The sequence below is a fragment of the Sinocyclocheilus grahami genome, unplaced genomic scaffold (genome assembly GCF_001515645.1).
Source record: "Sinocyclocheilus grahami isolate Dianchi unplaced genomic scaffold, SAMN03320097.WGS_v1.1 scaffold1916.1, whole genome shotgun sequence".
Classification (NCBI taxonomy): Eukaryota; Metazoa; Chordata; class Actinopteri; order Cypriniformes; family Cyprinidae; genus Sinocyclocheilus; species Sinocyclocheilus grahami.
In genome coordinates, this window is record NW_015507095.1 from 266406 (window position 1) to 289798 (window position 23393).

Genomic DNA, 23393 nt, shown 5'->3' on the forward strand with positions numbered 1-23393 from the left:
TGAAAGATTTCTTTTTGGGTGAACTCTCTCTTTAAAAACAGAAGGGACTGCGTGTTGATTTGCAGAGCAGGATGTGGATACGTAATGTTCTCCTGAAAGATGCACCATTCACCACAAATGCAAACACCACGATTTTATTCCTGCGCTGAAAAATTCTGTTCACAGCTAGCTTATTTATTGTTTTTGATAAAGCTAATGTTTGGAAAATACGTTTGCATTCCAATTTTTTTCCAGTAGTTATTACTTCTAAGGCAACTTCTTTTGTTTTGCTGCTCTCCTCTCCGCATTCGTCACTGCTCACCAGATCTTGCGCTACGCCTACATCCGCCGGAATGAGCGCGCGCACGACAGTTAGCGGAAGCTAGAGATTATGGTTTATAAAGTTTTAAATATTTTTTCTTTAAAAAAAAAAGCATCGATTCGCTTCAGGAGGCCTTTATTCAGCCCCGGAGCCATATGAGGCACGTTATATGATGGATGGATGCGCTTTATTGGACTTCTTTTGGACTATTGAAAAATAACACCCATTCACTGTTCTGAGAGTGTTTTACATTATATGTTTTGACAACTGAAATGTATAAGCATTTTAATGCAAGAAGTCTATTACACTGTTAAGATCTCATTTAAATTACAAGCTTTTAGAGTTTTACTTTTTGGCCATATAAATATCAGCATCTGCACCAAATTGCATATTTTTGCTCAGTTTGGGCCTCTTCAAGAAATGAGCTTTATATTCTTGCTATATCATAAAATAGATAAGCCATAAATGCATGATGTAACAAAAATGATACTTAAACCTATGCAAACTTTTTTTTTTTTTTGGGACTCTCCAACACTAAAAGAATGTTGGACTCTTATTTCATATGTCAGGCTTTGCCCGGTTATGATCACGCATGAAAAAGACCATATGTGCAGTTAATTTAGTTACATAATCTACAGTAAATGAGTTCTATAGGCAGTTATATCATTTAGAGTCAAACTGCCTTTTGTTATTGTGTAGCATTTGTGCAGCAAAAATCCCAACGCTAATCATGCTGTATCTACCTTAGGGCTCTACCCGTGAATGGAACTTATGACCTTGGCATTGCTAGGCCAGTGCTCTACAAGTGAAGCTACAGAAATCACCTCCTGGTATTCTCCCAGCGGGGTGAGGTACTGGAGGATGAGGCGCTGCTCTATTCCAGGTGTGAGCGGGCACAGGTGGTAGTTATTTCCTATCACCCACGGGCTCATCTCAGTCCAGCTGCTGTTGGACATCTCACTGCTGCGCTCCGGCTCTGGCTGCGAGAAGTTCAGCTTCTGCTTTACTTTGCCACCGTTCTCCTTCTTCCTCCAGTTCCTCATGACTTCACCTGGGCTGTCCGTTTCGTCCAGCTCTAAAGGGAGTGCTGCAGCGGGCTTCATCAGGCCCTTCATGCCTGTGTTACCTCTCCCCACGCTCCTCGCAGCAGACACGGGCTGCAGCTCAGCGTCGGAGTCGGTTCTTCTCGAGTCGTGATTCTCGGAGTTAGGAGTGTTAGGAGCGAACTCTCCGTCCACGGCTTCCTCGTCCAGGGGCAGCAGTGGAGCGAGACTCTTGCTTGGACGCTTACTGTCCTTCCTGTTCTCTGCCTCCTTTTCCTGAAGCTCTCTCAGTCTCTGCAGCATCAAAGGAACCTGCGACACAAACACTGATTTTTACATTTCCATGCAATTATATGGACACTAAATAGCACTAAAAGCATCAGTTTCTTAGTCATTATTAGTCAAGACCGCAGGATGTTTTCTGTCCACAAGCAACATGTTTATATTTACACCCATCAAGCGATCATTAACTACAGGGCTGTCGTTTCATTATCATATGTGAGCCTGCAGCACAAAAGCAGTGTTAAGTCGCTGGGGTATATTTGTAGCTATAGCCAAAAATACGCTGTATGGATCAAAATTATTGATTTTCTTTTATGCTAAAAATCATTAGGATATTAAGTAAAGATCATGTTCCATGAAGATATTTTGTAAATTTCCTACCGTAGATATATCAAAACTTAATTTTTGATTAGTAATATGCATTGCTAAGACCTTCATTTGGACAACTTTAAAGATAATTTTCTCAATATTTAGATTTTTTTGCACCCTCAGATTCCAGATTTTCAAATAGTTGTATCTCAACCAAATATTGTCCTATCCTAACAAACCATACATCAATGGAAAGCTTGTGATTTCAGATGATGCATAAATCTCAATTTCGAAAAATTGACCCTTATGACTGGTTTTGTGCTCCAGGGTCAAAGCTATTAAAGCACAGAAATAAACCAAATACTCAAGACTAATACACTACACTTACTTACAGTGGTGTAGTGATATACTGCCACAAAGATATATTTGTAGGGCCAGGCAATATGGTGATATATCACATGACAATAGTAAAGTATTGATCAAATTTCATTTATATCAAGACCATTAAATATATCCGTGCAGCTTTTAGTGGGCAGGACTGTGTAGTTATTGGCATGTACGGGTGATAAAGAAATGTTCAAGAACTGAACTGAGCTCTCTTTCATGGCTTATTACACTTGATGGTCACATTTGCACAAAGATGCTTGGCGAGTCTAGAGGTAGAGGTACTCGAGTCTTGGCGAGTATTCATGTAAACACAGTTGGTTATGTCTTTAGTGACTGAAAACAAAAAAAACTGGATCTGGGATTGATCTTAAAGTGACAGCAGCCTAATATACCTGCTGCTGTCTGCGTCATTCATTTTAATCAAACAACAAAACCGAGATAAATCACTCACTCAAATAAAGCACTTCTAGGCTCTTTTAAAGGATGAGATTTGTGACTGCAGAGGGGCTTCCCGCACATATACACAAAACAGAAAAATCTCTGTTGACAGACACTTCATATCATGGTCATGATGTACAGCCACAGCACCCAAATACTACTTAAACAATATATATGAGGAGATCATAATTATTTTTATTTTGTCTTTTATTTACTTATTAAGTCCTGCATGATTTAATGTATGATATCAATATTTTGTTTTCCAAACGGTATTTGGTAATTTAAGACATAACCAAATCTTTACATGTATATTTACATGTACAAAGACTGGAAGACAGGCATTTGGACATTTATAATAACAATATTAATGTAAAATGGATAAAATATGTAAGCAGCGCGCATGTGCTAGTGTTAACCAGGGAGCTGGTACTATCTACTGAATGCAGTCAATTCAACCCATGATGTAACTGTGAATTCAGTCACAAGTCAAAATATCATGTGATTATGCATCCACCTTACCGCATTCATGAAGTCATCATTCTTGAACAAGATTTTTAACAGGTGTCCCAGCATGCACTCTGGGTCGGCCCGCCCTTCAGAGCAAAACAAAGTCAGAGTTATGATATCTATATCCGGGAGACCACACAGCAGTAAAGGTGTAAGGGTGTTAGACATGATCACCTGGATGGCGGTCATCAAACGGGTCAGGATCAGCCTTGTGATACTCCTCCGTCTCCCTTTCAACAAGCTCCGAAATCCTGCAGGGATCAAAACAAGTATCAACACATCACCGACATGACCACATTAACACTTGAGAGGCATTCATAACTAAACTCATTTTCTGTTCTAGATGAATTCTCACGCATGACACGCCGTTCTTATAAAAGTGTAACTTAAAAAAAGAAAAAGAAAACTTCCCAAGCCACTCCCCTGCGCATCATGTTTTAAACACAAAAACATGTTACGTGTTAAAGACCTCTAACTTTAATGAACAACTATTTTTTGTAACTTTTTCAGCACAGTATCTCTGTGAACATTTCATTTCTGCTTAAATATTACTGTGCTGGGAAAAAAAGGTAACAAAAGACTTTACTCATTAGTACTTACGAGGACCGTACTAAATAGGGGTGTGAATTGGACTGATTATTAGGATACGACATGATACCGATTCTCATACCCAACAATACGATATTTGCAGATACCTCAAAACTTTTATATGATGATATTATCTAGCTATTTTACACAACCAGTTACATTTTTATTAACTCACAGATGCAACCAAAACAAACAAATAGCAGGCCTACACTTTTTTTTTTTTTTTTTAAATAAAGAAAAATAAATAATTGAAAAAAAAAAGCACGAGATCAGTAATCTTACGACATGACAACTAGAGCTGCGCAATGAATCGAATTTCTAATCGTGATTACAATTACGGATGCCACAATTACGTGATCACTCAAAGGTGCAAAGATTCACATTATTCTGCGTGCGTAAGATGTGTGTGTGTGTTTTATTTCTAGAGGTTATCTTGAGGGTTTTTCCATTAATTTAATTTTAGTATAACATTACAATACCATGCATATTTTTACTTTTATTATTAATTATTATTTAAAGAAGCAACAAAACCAATGTCTAGTTCAGCTTTGAGGCTTAATACTATAGAAAAGCAATACAAGTTTTTCAGTTAGTGTTTTCAGCTTGTTTATTTTCACAAAAAAATATGGTATGCTTCAGACCCTATTGCAAACATTATTCAATATAAACGGTGATAATCGTAATTAATAATTGCAATTACAATTTCAAGGGAATAATCGACAATTATGATTTTTGTCAGTCAAAAAAGTCGTTTAGGCTTCTGTGCTAAAATGTGCAAAATATAGTGTAAATCATGATTAGGAAGCAACAGAAATTATGTACTCCAGGGTGTAGAAATAACTAATTAATGGAGAAAAATAAATACAAAAAAATTGCATTACAATTACTTTTTTTTGGCAGCTACTACGGGCTCAATGCTAAAAATCTTGTTACAAGCAACAGTGGAAAATAAACACAATAGAACAGAGACGAGTTAAATGAGTGAGTGACGTGACATGTGGCCAAGTATGGTGACCCATACTCGGAATTAGTGCTCTGCATTAACCCATCCAAAGTGCACACACAAACCGTGAACACACACACCCGGAGCAGTGGGCAGCCATTTATGCTGCGGCGCCCGGGGAGCAGTTGGGGGTTCAGTGCCTTGCTCAAGGTACTCAGTCGTGGTATTGAAGGTAAATAAACAGTGCTTTTCAGGTTTTTCAGGTAGGTCTAAAGGGTTTTCTTGTACAGAAATGTAATAATCGAATGTAAAGTAACACTGCATAGCCTTCACTGAATACATTTTGATTCAAACAAGAGTTTTGGAGGTGCAACGCCTAAGATATGAGTACAATAAAGTCCCTGTATGGTTTTGTGTCTTAAATTGCGGCTCGATGAGCAGTTCTAGGGGCTGGACAACATGATGGACGTCCCTTCAGGAACATGACTTCTGATGACATTCATGAAGTGCAGAGTGGAGGAAGGGGTTCTCAGTTTAAGATTCCTGTGATGAACCTGAATAAATCAATCAATGTATTAATAAGTTACTTATTACATGGTGTTGTGCGTCAGAAGTTGAACAAGAATGAAGTGCTGCACTTCGGGTTACCAAGAATCAGAGAGCCACGTGACCAGAAACACCTGCTAACAGCATACAGAGCATGACTAGCGCGAGCGTCTGTACAGTAAACACTTCATACAATGTTTAATGTGTATGTATGGAGTGTTCACAAAGCGATTACGCGTACAGTACATGAATGTATGTGTCCCCATGCGCTTCCCACACTCACATTTAATGAGACATACATTAAAATGACACGTGAACTCAGCAAACCCCGCATGTAAACAGTGTTTATACTGTCACGTGCCACTAAGTGTGGTACTGAGCACGCGTCGACTCACCTTTAGCGCACACAAACACACTAGCAGCTCTAAATCACAATACGAGCAACAGATGCGCGCCACGGGCCGTTATAACCTCGTGAATAATGCCTGCAGCGCTCATGTCACTCGTGGCTGTCTTTAGCAATGTGCTGCAACTTCATGACGGCGCGCTCTAAACACGTCATAACCCGGCGACGACAGGAACGCGTCAATGACGTCAGGCCGTGAATGTGGAAGGCGGACGGGGCCAAAAGTCTTTAAACGGAGCGCGTGAAATTTGACCGTTTTAGTAGTGATAGTAGAACCTAAAAACAGCCTCACTGTGGGGCAGTCAAAGCTCCTCAGAAGGAAAACAGATTAATAAACACACTAAATAGTGCTTTAATTAATATGTAGAAATGCAAAGAGATTTCTGTGAGGGGTAGGGGGTAGAAATGACCATAAGCTCAGCAGTCAAACAATAGAAGACAGTGTAGTGCAGATGTAGACGTGTGCAGTGGAAAGATGGGGAGCGTCACAGTCAGACAGACAGTAGCTAAACTACAAGTTTTCTCAGTAACTTGTATTCTAGGTACCATGTGTGACAGATTGTTCTACGACAGTTCTGCGGTGTGCCATTAGGCGGCACTACTTTGTTATGCATACTGAAGAGCTTCCCTTTGAGTTGTGCCGTGATGAAAGACAGGCATATGACTAATATGAGAGACCATGTGTGTGTGTGTGTGTGTGTAGACCCCTCTCCTGCAGTAAGTCACTCCTACACCACAGGTGTGATCGACAGGGAGATCGGTTTTCAATCCTGAGCTTTGCCCACGCTGTGAAGCCAGCAGAACAAACTCTGGGTTTCAGAGTACTGTAGTTGACAAAACCAACTCGGTTAAGATCCTCATCGTTCATATAAACAGTACTGATGTGTGTATATATATATACTGTATACAGGGGCGGACTTACCCATTAGGCAAAGGTAGACGACCGCCTTGGGCCCCCAAAAGCCAAGGGCCCCCTAAAATGCTTTTCATATAGGATATGCGCATTAAGCGCGGACACGCGAACGTTTGCTGTTTACGGTGTTTATTACCACGACACCCGTCCGAGTCAGTGGCACCTGCAGGTGTACGGCTGTACACACTGTGAGTACCACGAGCGCTCAGACTGACCTCAGATTTGCCCCGCAAACATTTCAGCAGTTATTATAGGCCTGTGTGTCCCGTATTTCTGTCGACTGAACCCATACCGTTAACTATGAATTTATCAGTCTTTTGCATGCCAAAGTCAATTTCTGCATAGAAATATTACACCAAATAGAAGCAGAAAATCATGCTATACGCACTTTCATGAGATCGGGTTTGCCTACAACAATTCATTTGTTGGCTATTTTACAAATGGGAATACAACGAATTCATGACAATGTTTACATTCAAGCTACCCGTAAAATTTATAGTGAAAAGTACTTTAAAAGCGTCTGGAATGCAATAAAGTAATTTTAAAGCTGTTTTTTAAAGCATATGCTGCATGGATAAAAAATATAAATACTTAACATATGGATTATGAACAGAAAATACTGCAAATGTTTTTCTAAATTTACTTTATAAAAAAAACAAACGAAATATAATACATAGAAATATAACTTTTCCATTAAATACAAAACTGAACTATATTTTAATAGCTGAAACAGTAGCCTATAAACTTTTTTGGGGAAAAGGGGAAAAAGACGGGTTAGGGCCTATACTTGAGACTCGTGCAGGGCTCTAATCCACTTCATCCAACGCTGTTTTGTTCTCATCTGTGAGCATGCTCTTGATATATGTATTTTAGGTGTGTAAATGTATAATTGCCTTTTAATTATTTTTTCAGTTTTATTTAAATTTGTAGTTAAAACAACTAAAAATAAATGTATTTTAAAGTTTAGAATTAGACAGCCTTTGCACGCAGGCTTACGCTGAAAACAACAAAATGGAACCTCAAGGTTGATCTAGGAAAACGTGTGCAAATGTATAGGGCCCCATTCCTATATTTTGCCTGGGGCCCCCAATTCACTAAATCCGCCCCTGACTATATATATGAATGAAGACACCTATAAAAATAAATCTGATTATGAAATAAATGTTGTTTTCTAACACACATTGGACACAATTGACGGTACCCTTTTATTTAATCCTTTTTTATAGGAGTTTTCTCCTATAATGCCTGTTTGGAGAACACCTGACAAGAGATCAGAGACCTGTCCTTCATCTAGAATCTCTCCAGACTCTTCAGATTCCCAGCTCCATGCTGGTGCGTCTCCTCTTCAGTTCCTTTTCTCTAGGGTTCAGGTCAGGGGACTGGGACGGCCATGGCAGAAGCCTTTCCATTTTGTGCTCAGTGATCCATTTTTGTTTTGATTTTGGTTTGTTTTTGGATTATTGATCTGTTGGAAGATCAAACCTTGGCCCATTATAACATTTCTAGTTTAGATTTTTTATCTGTTGGTGTTTGCTAGAATCCATGATGCCATGTAACTGAACAAGACCTCCGGCAGTAAAAAGACCTACAGCATTAAAGATCCAGCAGCATATCTAACTGTGAGCATGGGCTACTTTTGATCCCTGTTTGATTCAAACCCCTCTGGTGGGTTTGCTGAGAGAGCAGTTTTTTTTTGAAACCCTCCCAAACAACGTGTGGTGCTGTAGGTGCCGTTTGATTTTCTGACCTCGAGACTCAACTATTTTCTGCAATTCTCCAGCTGTGATCCTCGGAGAGTCTTTGGCGTATATATATATGAATGAAGACACCTATAAAAATAAATCTGATTATGAAATAAATGTTGTTTTCTAACACACATTGGACACAATTGACGGTACCCTTTTATTTAATCCTTTTTTATAGGAGTTTTCTCCTATAATGCCTGTTTGGAGAACACCTGACAAGAGATCAGAGACCTGTCCTTCATCTAGAATCTCTCCAGACTCTTCAGATTCCCAGCTCCATGCTGGTGCGTCTCCTCTTCAGTTCATTTTCTCTAGGGTTCAGGTCAGGGGACTGGGACGGCCATGGCAGAAGCCTTTCCATTTTGTGCTCAGTGATCCATTTTTGTTTTGATTTTGGTTTGTTTTTGGATTATTGATCTGTTGGAAGATCAAACCTTGGCCCATTATAACATTTCTAGTTTAGATTTTTTATCTGTTGGTGTTTGCTTGAATCCATGATGCCATGTAACTGAACAAGACCTCCGGCAGTAAAAAGACCTACAGCATTAAAGATCCAGCAGCATATCTAACTGTGAGCATGGGCTACTTTTGATCCCTGTTTGATTCAAACCCCTCTGGTGGGTTTGCTGAGAGAGCAGAGTTTTTTTTTGAAACCCTCCCAAACAACGTGTGGTGCTGTAGGTGCCGTTTGATTTTCTGACCTCGAGACTCAACTATTTTCTGCAATTCTCCAGCTGTGATCCTCGGAGAGTCTTTGGCCACTCAAACTCTCCTCCTCGCCTTGCTGTAAGACACACGTCCTCTTCCAGGAAGATTACATTTTCTGTTGATTGGAAATTCGTAATTATTGCCCTGACGGTGGAAATGGGAATTTTTTCAGGAAGCCACGGCTGGACAAATTTCATGTTCGTAGTCACCCTGGTCTGCTAAAAATGTAAAGGTTAGTTTTGTCAATGCAGATTTATATTCACAGCCTTCTTTGATCATTTTTAGGGTGCCAACAATTCTGATCACAACTGTATATATACACATCTATATGTCACTTTGCTCACTGGTCCAGTTTGGTGTTGCAATATCTTACCCAGAATAAACCCTATATTGGATGAATGGATGGAAAACTGGACAGATTAGCAGTTTAGTGTAATTTACCAAAGTGATAAGCATCACTAAAAACAATCCACCTTCTTGAGCCTGATAAAGCTTTTGATGAAACTAAACTCAAACTTACCTGGATAGCCGCTGAAACCAGCTTGGTGAAATTACACTGTTGTAACCAGGAGGCATCTGCCAGGAATGAACTATTAGTCTTACCCTTCTTGCACTCAGAAGCCACTTCATTAGTATGGAGGAGAGGGGGAAACAGAATTATAAATATGTATACTGCACAAAAAATAAGATTTTAGTCAAACATATATCTACTTACCAATGTATTCATTAAAATTCGAATAATAATTTATTACATTAATTTCCTGATCTGCAGTTTAGTTCTAGCCTGATCGAACACACCAGCGTGTAATATTCTAGTAATCCAGCGACCCTCCATGAGCATAACTGAAGAACTCATTTTAGAATCCCTACATTTTCAGAAAAAAAATAAAAACCCAGGACACATAATATGATCTATTATGGCACGGCTGTGCACACATTCTGAACCAATATTTTGAAAATGACACGGTCATGTATCTTGAAGTCTTTAGTGACAAAGACACTCGTAATCAGTCCAGTCTATACACTTTGAAACGCTGTACGTTTCTCTAATCATATCAATATTCAAACGAAAATCCTTGTCAGTTTTATTCACTGGTAAAATCCTTAGATCCCACCACTACAAGCACCCAAAAAATGAAACCATAAATATATGCTTGAAAACAGTTCAATATTTACTGCAAAATATTTTTTACAGAGTAAAACAAAATAAATACAGGAAATGGACAGTAAGGCCAACAGCAGAACTCCACTTAATGAACTGTATAAACATTTTGTAACTTAGACTTTCCTTGAAGTAAAACTCAGCAAACCATTTCTGTAGTTCATTATTGTTTTTGTCCTCGCCTGCTGACAACTCACATATATTTTTATTACTTCTGAATTATGATTATGTACAGCACAAACAATATTGTCAAAACAAATGAACAGTTCTAGATGAACTCTAGATATTCTACATGGAATTCTGCGATTGAATTCTGAATTTCACTGGCTCCACTTCTCCAATAGTGAAGTCAAGTCAACTCTGAAACTATTGGAGAAATGGAGTTCTGATTGGAAAGCCAGCGGGAACCTCAGAATGAATGATGCACGATGGCTTCGTTTACAAGATCTTTTGCCATATACATCATATCGCAAACTTCTGGATACTTTGTATATTAAACCGGAATAATGTATGAAACGGCAAGTGTTTGAGTAGAACTCATGGCTTCTGGGCAGTTGTTGTATTTGTGAGCTGTTAGCAGATAAGCTTAATTAAACTAGATAACACACTGTCTTTCTATTCTAAGAAGTCACAGATGACTTTCATGTTAAACCACTGTTCTCTTAATTGAAAAAAGCAAAAGAACTACACGTTCAACAAATTATAAAACGTCCAGTCCTGTAACGAGGGCCGATAAGTTAAATCAACACATTACAAAGGCTTGATACGGACACGATGCTCTCGTACGCATGTGTGCTCTCTTACACACGCTGACAAAATTTGGCACTAATACCGCCATCGCATTTCTCACGAACTGCAAGACATTCACATCGACATGTTTGTGTTGGCTATCCCAAAAGAGGGAGCTATGAAAAAGCCCATCACAGAATGACACGTACAATAAAATAGAATAAACTCCATAAATGCACACAGTGTAAAGCCCTTCTGGAACAAAAACACTTCATGGACAATTAGACTCTAGGAGGGAATATGAACTGATGCTGAAGTACTTACAGGCCTAATTCATGTTGGGGAACGTTTGAAATATTTCAACTAACAATGGTAAACTACACTTTCTGACCAAACTCACCCAACTGCCTCGCTAACAGATTTTTTACTGTACATCCTAATAGAAGGTCAATTACAATCACCATCGCAGAAATAGTTCTCTCAAAAACGACACCATTTGAACTGATGTACGGAAAAGTGTTACAGTATATGGTGACTCTTCCAAAAATTCTACTTTGTGTTCCACAAAAAACCCCCCAAAAAACTAAACTCGCACGGGTTTTGAATGACATGGGGGTGAGAAAATCCTGACAGCAGTGATGAAGTCTTTTCTTGAAGTCGTTTTTGACAATTCTAGAGGTTGTCCAATCACCTACAGCCTTGAAGAGTTCCCAACTCATTGTCACTGTTAAAACAAGTGATGTTCAATCCCAGAATACATTTAGGCAAAGCATTACTGTGGGAGATATGAGGCTAATAAACACTTTATATAATGTCATGCAATGCCAGTGGATAAGGTTGCATGTTTTGTAAAGTTTGTAAAGTTTACCGTGGGTTACTGACTTGCATGAACCTGAGAAAACTAAAGAACTCCTAGGATTAGGAAGCATTCGGCACCAATGCTGACACAAATCAATCTACTATTGTGCTATTAAGGGTCTTTCAGTCGGACCCTCAGACACAGAGCCCTAATCACACATGGGCACTTATAACACTACAAATGGTATTCGTGACCATATATATGACATAGATAATACGCTCACCAGCATGCATTACGTATATCTCTTGCTTGTGTAAGTTCTAGATCTGTGAGTGGACCGGTACAGGCATCTGACAAAAGAAACGCCATTCTCTGGGACTGCACTTTAATGTACATCAGACTCGGCTCAGAATGAAGTAAGTGTTTGAAGAGTTGATTGTGTTCGGTGGGATCTCATGGAAACCAGGTCATATTTCACCCCAAAATCACATGAACAAAAAGAATGAATTACATTTGACACGAAGCCTGTTTTTATATTCATTATATTCACTGTAAAAATACTGTAAAAACGCTTCTATTGGCATAAATTAAAGCTAGAGTAAAACCAATACGGAACTACTATGATGCATACACAATTAATATTTTGAGCATTACAGTAAAGAGAATTGAAGGTGAAAATGTCACAAAATTAAATCATTGTATGCACCGCTAAATATCTCCCCTTTTTTTTTTATGTTTTTTTTTTACACGCATGATTTCTCCCTTTGGATTTTAGTGTAAAATATGGCCCAGGTCCCGACGGGTTTCGTGAGATGCTTTCTGCACGGGGCTGATGTGACACAGCTCACGCTGCATGCTGGGTTTGTGATCGGGTTCCCTATAATCTAGCTCTTCAGCAGCATGAAGCATATCTTCTGATGTCTGATAGACTCCTCTTCACTCGGTAATACTGTAGATGCAAATCCAAAACCAGGTCCTAAACGGCTGAAAACCCTGCTGATGTTCAACGCGATGCACACGCAGACAAGCAAAACCAAAGGCAGGCATTGGTTGGCCATCTAGCGCCCACTCACATCCTCCGGTCCGGCACGAGAGGGCGGTGCGCTCCTGCTTTATGGCTAAATGATGAGGCTCAGGACAGGACAGACTATGAAGCACAAACAGCCAACCGTCTTCCCCTCAGAGCCACGCGATTCAGACGAACAGCTGGATCCTCTCGCGGATGGTCTGCCGGCAGATGGGGCAGGTCTTGAGCGCGGCGCTGCAGTCGATGCAGGAGGCGTGTCCGCACTGGAACACCAGCTTGATGTGGTTGTCGATGCAGATGGGGCAGGTGATGCGCTCCTCCATCTGTCTGTAGCGCGACTGCAGCTGCTCCAGCAGGTTGTGCTTCTCCGAGTTCTCCGAGCAGGGGCTGCACTCCACCTCCGTCTGGTCTGCTTTCAAGAAACGGACATGCTCAATTCCAAGCACAACGTACCACAATTAGCCAAAGAAAGAACTAAAACTAAAATAGCAATAATTACAACAAAGTAATAGAGAACGGGAACACAATTCCTTTCAGTGGCTGCTTCCAACTTTAATTACTGGTACCTGTGTCATAACAGTATTTAGTTCCCTTCATTTTTACTGAAGCGAAAGAGCAAAGTTTCACAGTAAACGTTCAGAATTACACCACAATTCATTCACGGTCCGCGGGGACACAAAAGTGCAGCTACGACCAGGGAGAACACAATTTCTCTCCAAATTAGTTGCCCATAAAGGCCTGTTCAAAGGAGAGTTCATGCTTCTTGATGTGCTGTTGATTAGAAAGACTAACTTTTGCATCGTAATGGTGATAAACAGCCTGCTGTGCACAAATGTAATCATCCCATCATCTATTTGAGAGAAAACCATTCTGAAGGGAAAAGCTAAGCAGGCTGTACTGGAAGGCCTCATATTTCTACTTTATCTCTTTATTTATTTTTTCCCTTTCTAGCTTGTACTTATTTGAACAATGCCTAAAACTTGTGTTACAAGCACTTCCTGTGACTGTTTGCCTCTTTAAGAAGAACTGCTTTATGTATTCCCCAATTGTAAGTCGCTTTGGATAAAAGCGTCAGCAAAATGACTAAATGTAAATGTAATATCATTTGATTCAGGGTGTGCGATATTGACAAAAAAAAAATTATATCTCGAAATTTTCTGGGATTTTATCGATAACAATAATTAGACAATATTTTTGCTATAGTTTGTTATTGTGCTGGTACCGTAAGGACTACCGTGAACAGCTGACTGCTACAGCTATTTTAGGGAAAAAAGGAATATACTGTCAAATAATAAAAGAAAATAATAACAAAATCTATGCAACAGCACAAATAAATACAATAGAGCAAAGATAAATAAAATAAACAGTGCTTTTCAGGTTTTTAGGTAGGTCTAACATTAGTTTTTAGGTACAGAAACTGAATAAAGTAATCAAAAGTAAAACAGCATTGCATATTTGATTGTATAAATTGAAGATCAATCCTTATTAAAGTTACAAAAGTTATTCAGTCAAGAGCAGTGAGTGATTTCCTTGTCTTTTGTTGTTTGATTAACATTAAAATCACAGACAGCAGGAATACAGCTGGCTGTCACTTTAAGACATTGCACGGATCCGGTACACTGATACGGTACGTTCACCGTGTCTGCTAGGAAACTCAGCAAGACGGGCATGTTATCATTTGTGTGTGAATTTGTCCATTCAAGCACAAGTCTTGAAAGAGAGCTCAGTATGTGCGCGCTGTCTGAGACGCGGGTTCTTCTCATTCACGTCTTCTGGCTCTTGAATGTTGAAACTGGCGAGGCTTAAATGCGTTTAGTTTAAACACAGATAGCAGTGTGTGTCTCGCTCTCAACACCCGGGTGATGACGGCATAATGACTGCTCATCCTCCAGCATACGGCACTCGCACTGAACAAACTTTACTAACAGTGACTGCTTTGTCCACGTTTCTTTTGTTCATCGCTGTTAATGTCTTGGGAAGCCAGAATGCGTATCCATCAACAGAAACATGCATTTTCCCAACTCTGTCTGTTTTACGTGTTGTTGTTATTTTGAACAAACCATATCGTTGAACCGCGGGTGGAGAACGGTACGGTTCGATTTTATGCCGAGAACCGTTACACTCCTAGTGTGGTAGTCAGTTCACAGCAGTGACAGAAATTAATCGGTTTTAACAAGTTTAAATTCATTTTTACCTTTTATGGGCATTTTTACCTTTATAAAGCCATTTTTTCTAAAAGTGTGCATCATCTTTTGAGTCAGATGCTTACATTTAATCAGTCAATGAGAATAAGAAGATAGTTGGGCTGTTACCAAGCAAATGAAATCAGTATCAACAAAATTCATCTTTGCAGTGCAGGGAAACACAGCATTTAGATGTATTTAAACGCAGTTTGATGCAGCTCAGAGGCACATGGAATGCTTTAACCTGCAGTTACAAATGCATAAATAATGTTTTGATATTTTAAACATAAAACATTGAATACTTATATTTGAAATTATTCAAAACATGAAAAGATACTTTAAATGTGAAATTAAAACCGCCAGTAGGTGGCAGCAAGTCACTGTTAATAAGTGAGTCATTGTGATGAACCGAATCATATAAACTGTGATTCATTCAGGAAACAGGCAATATAGTGTCTAAAACATAAGTCTCTTAATATTAACTTCCTGGTATTGAACTGCTGTATAAAATCAATATCACATTTGTAATCATGCTGATTTTTGAAGAAAAAAAAAGGCATTCTTCGTGTGATATTAACTATATGAAATTATATAAATGTAAAGATTTCCTGCCCCTATATCTTGAATTTTGTGATCATTCTAAATGTATTTTAAAAGACTGAATCATGCAGTGAAAGAATACACTGTAAATGCGCACGCGCACTAGTTTAACCTACTAGACTTCACCACGTAATGTATGCGTTTGGGTTTTGCTATTTACTCGATAATGTCAAATTTGCACATTGTTAAAACGACAATTATGATATTATCGTAGATTATATATATAACACACCCCTAATTTGATCAGAATCACACTGTGGAAAGCTAAAATATCCACCTATGGGAAGGGCATTCATACCTGACCTCTGCACAAGCATCCAATGCCAGGAAAGGGTCCATCACTTGATATTTTAAACATAAAACATTGAATACTTATATTTGAAATTATTCAAAACATGAAAAGATACTTTAAATGTGAAATTAAAACCGCCAGTAGGTGGCAGCAAGTCACTGTTAATAAGTGAGTCATTGTGATGAACCGAATCATATAAACTGTGATTCATTCAGGAAACAGGCAATATAGTGTCTAAAACATAAGTCTCTTAATATTAACTTCCTGGTATTGAACTGCTGTATAAAATCAATATCACATTTGTAATCATGCTGATTTTTGAAGAAAAAAAAAGGCATTCTTCGTGTGATATTAACTATATGAAATTATATAAATGTAAAGATTTCCTGCCCCTATATCTTGAATTTTGTGATCATTCTAAATGTATTTTAAAAGACTGAATCATGCAGTGAAAGAATACACTGTAAATGCGCACGCGCACTAGTTTAACCTACTAGACTTCACCACGTAATGTATGCGTTTGGGTTTTGCTATTTACTCGATAATGTCAAATTTGCACATTGTTAAAACGACAATTATGATATTATCGTAGATTATATATATAACACACCCCTAATTTGATCAGAATCACACTGTGGAAAGCTAAAATATCCACCTATGGGAAGGGCATTCATACCTGACCTCTGCACAAGCATCCAATGCCAGGAAAGGGTCCATCACTTATCTGAGCACATAAAAGGACCTGCACAAGCTACCTTTTCAGTCAGCATGCTCGATTCTCGTGCAGCAAGTGGGGCAATTTTGGTGGATCTCTCCACTCTGTTTTAGAGAACCGTGTTACAAACAGTAACCTATTGTTGTGTATTGCTTTTATCATCTCGTGTTCGACATACATTCACAGAGAGACCCTGAAAGCCAGGGCTCAGTCACCTGCAAAGGCAATGCTTAACACATCCCAAAGGTGCTCTATGGGTGGAGATACAGTATCAATGGCATGTAGTAATACCTTTACATCATTAAACCTGGCAACTCACACAGTAATGAAACTGGTGCCAGGCAAGCCCAGGTTTGGGGAGGAGTAGAGTACAGAATGAGCTAACAGAGTCCTGGTATCATCAAGCCAGTAGTATCTGACAAACCCAACTTGCAATTTCCTGCAATGAAACTCCTCTAAACAGAGCCCAAGAAGCAGCCATGCCCCTAGTAGAGTGTGCTCTAAAGGGCCCCTGGGGGCTGGACTCACTTAGATTCATATGCCAATGAAAGAGGCATTGCCAACAATTCAAGAGCTATCCATGTGTAGCGAATTTAGCTCAACGACAGGAAATATGAATAATTAACCATAACTAGTTATAATTAACTATTCATATTTTAGATCCACTGTAGATATTTAGCTGACCACTCAGGGTCAACCGTCTTGTCAATTCTAAGAACGTTAATTTCCTGGTTAAAGGAAATAACTTTCTTACTGTACAATTCTATAAGTTTGTAACATAAATCTGCATGATTATTGACTTTACCATGAAACCAGGGTCTTGTTCGGCGTCCTGGGGTGTTACAAAGTATTTGTGAAATCTAGCTAACAAAATATATATTGTGTGTTGGAGTGGTCCAGACGCATGCACAGGACATGGAGCATTCAACCTCTGATCCTCTGCAGAGTATAAAAGGGATGGGTGAAAAGACGAAAGCTCGATGACCTCATATGTGCACACTGGGAAGCATTTAGGCATAAAGGCCAGGCTGGGCCTAAGAAAAATCATATCTCCGCTGAGAGAGAATTTAGTGCACAAGGAATGAACAGAGAGACGTGTTTTGACTGAAGCCGTGGCCAGAAGCAAGGCTGTCTCAAAAGACAGAAGCTTAAGGAAATATTCCAGCAGGGGCTCAAAACGCCGTTGAGACAAAGCCTCCAGCAAACTGAAACTGAGGCTCACTTACCAACAGAGCCTGTTTCTTGAATGGGAGTAATTTATTCAATTCAATAGACCTATTTAAAACATTGTTTCATTTGTACCTTTGTTTATTGTATTCATCTATGATATTGCTTGTCATTTGTTTCTTTGGACTTATTACTGACTGTTTACTTTCTTCAAACAAACCCATGTTGAAACCTTTTTTTTGTCTTTTACTATTTGTTTAGATCAGGGGCACTGCTAGCAATTTTGGGCCCAATGAAAGAAACACAGTTATCCAAAATTTTTGTCTGCAATTTAATAATACTAACCTATTACTTTTGCTATTGCTTTTGATCACCAGGTATCAGTATTTAGTCAGAGACCAACCCATAGCCGTGGGAACATATTTTATCTGAGGGTACTGCGGGGCGGGGCCGCGGTGGGGGATTTTAAACAAAATCCTAATATTAAACAGCCCAAACACTTATAGATGAACATACACATTAATGAAGGCAGAGTTATATGAGAACGAATATATATTTGTGCTTTTGTGATTTTAGCTCAATAATATTTATTTTTCTTTAATATTTGTATTATTTTAAGGGGATTTTACTAAATATTAAACGTTACTTGTATCAGGTTATTCATTGATATATTTTCAGACATGATTAAAGACTACCATTTACTAAAAGTTGAAATTTAAATGTTGATTTGAAGTGTCAGTTATTATTATTGTAGTCAAATCTAGAAAGAGAAAGCATTTTGTTAGGCTACTCATACTAGCTACAGCGTGATCAGTCACACTAAAGTCATCAGAATAAATATTGGCAACATTTACCATGAACAGAGACGTTCTGTGGTCGAGATGTGCATCCTATTCGAAAAAATCTGCATCGCAATCAGCAACTGGTAAATTGAGATTCCAAATAGCTTTACTGGCATGATAAAAAAGGCTTTACAAAGCATTGTCAGCGCTTCGAACCAATGGTGTTGAGCATTATCAAATTTAGAGGCTACAATTCATAGTTTTCAGTCACGTGACTGGCTCGAAGACCTGTCGGGCAAAACATCCATAGCATTGCAACAAACACCATTTGTTTCCAATCCACAAATATTTAGATCTCTTGATGACCTGACTTATAGTTCACGGAGTAATTTATTCAATTCAATAGACCTATTTCAAACATTGTTTCATTTGTACCTTTGTTTATTGTATTCATCTATCATATTGCTTGTCATTTGTTTCTTTGGACTTATTACTGACTGTTTACTTTCTTCAAACAAACCCATGTTGAAACCTTTTTTTGTCTTTTACTATTTGTTTAGATCAGGGGCACTGCTAGCAATTTTGGGCCCAATGAAAGAAACACAGTTATCCAAAATTTTTGTCTGCAATTTAATAATACTAACCTATTACTTTTGCTATTGCTTTTGATCACCAGGTATCAGTATTTAGTCAGAGACCAACCCATAGCCGTGGGAACATATTTTATCTGAGGGTACTGCGGGGCGGGGCCGCGGTGGGGGATTTTAAACAAAATCCTAATATTAAACAGCCCAAACACTTATAGATGAACATACACATTAATGAAGGCAGAGTTATATGAGAACGAATATATATTTGTGCTTTTGTGATTTTAGCTCAATAATATTTATTTTTCTTTAATATTTGTATTATTTTAAGGGGATTTTACTAAATATTAAACGTTACTTGTATCAGGTTATTCATTGATATATTTTCAGACATGATTAAAGACTACCATTTACTAAAAGTTGAAATTTAAATGTTGATTTGAAGTGTCAGTTATTATTATTGTAGTCAAATCTAGAAAGAGAAAGCATTTTGTTAGGCTACTCATACTAGCTACAGCGTGATCAGTCACACTAAAGTCATCAGAATAAATATTGGCAACATTTACCATGAACAGAGACGTTCTGTGGTCGAGATGTGCATCCTATTCGAAAAAATCTGCATCGCAATCAGCAACTGGTAAATTGAGATTCCAAATAGCTTTACTGGCATGATAAAAAAGGCTTTACAAAGCATTGTCAGCGCTTCGAACCAATGGTGTTGAGCATTATCAAATTTAGAGGCTACAATTCATAGTTTTCAGTCACGTGACTGGCTCGAAGACCTGTCGGGCAAAACATCCATAGCATTGCAACAAACACCATTTGTTTCCAATCCACAAATATTTAGATCTCTTGATGACCTGACTTATAGTTCACCATCTGATCTCACTCAGTGACTCTACGTAGGCTACGTAGGACGGGACGGAACCACGCAGAGAATGTAATTTTGTTTTATTTGTAACTCTTTGGTAGATACATTTATAATTTCTTTTGCATTACTACTAGTACTGTTACTGCTAATAAAACAGATCTCTGGGGGGCCCCAAAAGTGTGTGGGACCTTAGAATCATCCAAACTTTCCCCCTTAGCAGCGCCCCTGGTTTAGATAATCATAGTTTTAAAAGTACATGTTTAAAGCAGGCATCCATATTCCATTCAGTGTGCAGTGCGCTAGTATCTACGTCACTGTCCTGCTCTTACCCTGCTGTAGAGCAGCGCTCCTTCGCCCTCGCCGCTGCTCATGACGGTGGCCAGCTGCTGGCGGCTGAGAGCCGTGTGCATGGCTGTGTCTCCATCCTCATCCTCTGCGTTTACGTCTGCCCCCTCCGTCACCAGCAGGGCCACTAGAGCCACGTGACCCTGAGTCACAGCCAGCTGCAGCGGCGTCTGATTGCGATTGTTGCGGATGTTGATGTCACAACGACCCTTAAAGCCAAAGAGGGCAGAATTACGGAGGTTACAAATACACCGGCGGTCAAACGTTGGACACACTGAATTGAGCTTAAATGTTCTTTTATTTAAAGGCTTCTGTTTATATTTTGGTGGGCAAGAAAGAATAAATTGTGCCAATTGATGATTTCGACTTGTGTTATTGCAGTTTGACTGCATGTTTAAATTATCATCTACATTCTGAAATAGAGAAAAAGCACAGTATTATAAATGGTTAAAAACTTCCTTTCTCTGCTTTAAATACCTACAAAACACTCCCAAAGTAATAAACACATATAAGCCCACCACCCACCAGATGGCAGCACACTCAGTTCATCAAATACTGTATTACACACACTAAATACAAGCAGCACACAGGACAAAAAGTGAGGGTGTGACTGTTGTTTAAGTCATAAATAAAGCTATTATAAGACTCAGGTCATCACATAACAGTGACTTAACAAGCCTGAAAACACACCTATGGCATTAACACAAAAACAAGATCTTTAATAAAAAGGGTGTTTGTGTGTATACACAGAGTTAATTGAGCAGGAGCACTGGGGGTTAAAAAGCAGACATATTTTGTTATTCTCAGCTAAAATCCACCAATGACTCAAATTGTTTAAATTATCCTTTAAGTATGACTACTTTTCTATCCTGACATATAATTCATGTAGTAGAGTTTGCTCCATGTGACCAGTGCTTTATGAATAGTCATGTAACATCCCTTCCTATTTTTGATGGTGAGGACAAGAGTCCGAATATAACCTTACATAGAAAGGATTGGTAAGTGATTTATTAGATCACTTCATTCAATTTATTAGGAATGTTGAGATATTACTGTTATACTTCCAAAACTGTGCAGTTCTGTAATTTTCTGCACACTTTCCACACTTTGCCTTCCATTGTAGTTGTATTACTGTACATGTATTTTGCCCATGTTTTAAGCAGACAGTATTTCTGGAGTTAATTGTGAGCTAAATCTCTCATACCTCTTTGAGGAGAATCTCAGCTACATCTCGGTGGTTGTTCAAGGCGGCCAGATGAAGAGCAGAGAAACCATCTTCCTTCTTAACGTCAGCCAGCTGTCGCGCTCGAGCCAAGATCATCTCTGTCGCCCTGGAGGAACACGAACAAACACGAAGACGGTCAGCCCCGTATGTGAGAAATGGGTATCCAGTGCTATTAGGACTCGCTCAGAGGATTTTAGAAATGTAGACATCACATTTGACATTTATATCCGTTTTCCTACACTCTCAGAAAAAACTGTCACATGAGAGACATGAGACTAGAACAGCTAGGAAATCTGGCTAGAGACAACAGTCGGTTTAGCATCATTATACAAAAATACCTGACCCACTGAATGCCAAGACGGAGCAGTCACTTTAAGTGCTCCAGAGAGGTCCGAACGACTGAGTGTTTGTGGGGTAGATTAGCAGTGTTCTGAAGCGTGTGCGGTGGTTTAAGAGCTGCTGATGTCAAACAGGATTCAGCAGCTCTGCATTACAGCAGATTACACCTCCACCCTGTGTGTGTGTGTGCGTGTGTGTGTGAGAGAGAGAGCTGCCATGTCACCAATCTGCTCAAAGTACTGACCTTGATTCCTAACAAAACACACTTGCACACACTCAACCATGACAATAACACTCAGTAGGGCTGGGAATTGAAAAATGCTTTCATTTTTAAAAATAAAACGCACTGGAATGATTTCCGTGACGTTTTGTCAATGCAGAAGTAAAATTATGCTGCCAGGAGTACACCGTTTCAACCAACACTTAGGGCTGGGCGATATAGCTAAAAAATTAATCAACGATATAATGTTTCATATCGTTCAGTACCGATAATTATTGACATTTTTTATAACCTTTTTTTAAAACAAAGAGCAATAGAATTTTTTTTTTTACATTTAACCACTGAATTTTTTAATTAACTCAATTTATTGAGACAAACAAATATTTATTTTGTTTTAACAGTCAAACACAAAATAAAAATTAAACAAATATCTAATTTCTAATGTTTTATATGCAGATTAAATAGGTTAAACTTTTGGCTTGTCTCCCGAGACCACAGGAGGGCGCAGAGCAAAATAATACAGCACATTTAAATTGTCAACGCAAGGAAATAACCGTCTATAAAAAAACGTGCATTACGTCTAAATTAACTCATATAAATCAAATATAATTATGTAAATTGCATAAACAATTATGAACAAAACGGCATCATGTATTTATGCATTGCATAATACAAAGAGCCGAATCGCCCATCACACAGACTGCCTTTAAAAACATACGAGACGCAGGAAAGGGAATAAACCTCCACAAATTTGTGACGTGTTTTCTAAACTTTTAAATGGTTTTAACTTTGCATGGCTTTCTATACACTGAATATGTGTTCTGTGTAAATGGCTTGGTTTCGGTTTGAACCTAATCAAGATCTTCTCCGCATCGAGCTTCTATATTTCTCTAATATCTTGAATGAAAAACGCAGCAGCAGCGCGTCTCGTGGGCTAGACTAACAAAACATTAAACTACAACAACGTCACTCACATCATCACCGCATCTCGTGCTCCACTGAAGACGCTCCCTGATGCACTCCTAACATTGGATTGTACTATTTTTCTATCAGTCAAATGCAAATGTTTATTTTAAATTCGACTAATATTCATTCTTTACTCACAATCTCCTCATCACAGGCAGGCACAGCACTCATGTTCGTGTTTGTGTGTGCTGTCTGCGTCACTCATAGCACGCGACTATATCGTGCGATATATATGAACATTTTTTATATCGTTATCGAAGAAGGTGTA

General features: G+C 38.7%; 2 protein-coding genes across 4 annotated transcripts in view; both read right to left on the reverse strand.

Annotated features, from left to right (window-relative positions):
* The window catches only part of LOC107573317 (protein VPRBP), a 21942-nt gene extending 20258 nt beyond the window's left edge, over positions 1-1684 (reverse strand). Inside the window, exon 1 of the mRNA XM_016259759.1 lies at positions 1126-1684. Within this exon, the coding sequence (XP_016115245.1) occupies positions 1126-1647 (522 nt within the window). The 5' untranslated portion in view covers positions 1648-1684. The remainder of the gene's footprint in view (positions 1-1125) is intronic.
* Positions 1685-20223: 18539 nt separating this feature from the next.
* Positions 20224-23393, reverse strand: part of LOC107573315 (E3 ubiquitin-protein ligase MIB2) — a 32719-nt gene continuing 29549 nt past the window's right edge. For all 3 annotated transcript variants that reach the window (XM_016259753.1, XM_016259756.1, XM_016259754.1), the window contains 2 exons: positions 21580-21706; positions 20224-20584 (listed from right to left, as the gene is read on the reverse strand). In XM_016259753.1, coding sequence (XP_016115239.1) covers positions 20342-20584; positions 21580-21706 — 370 coding nt within the window. In that variant the 3' untranslated portion in view covers positions 20224-20341. The remainder of the gene's footprint in view (positions 20585-21579; positions 21707-23393) is intronic.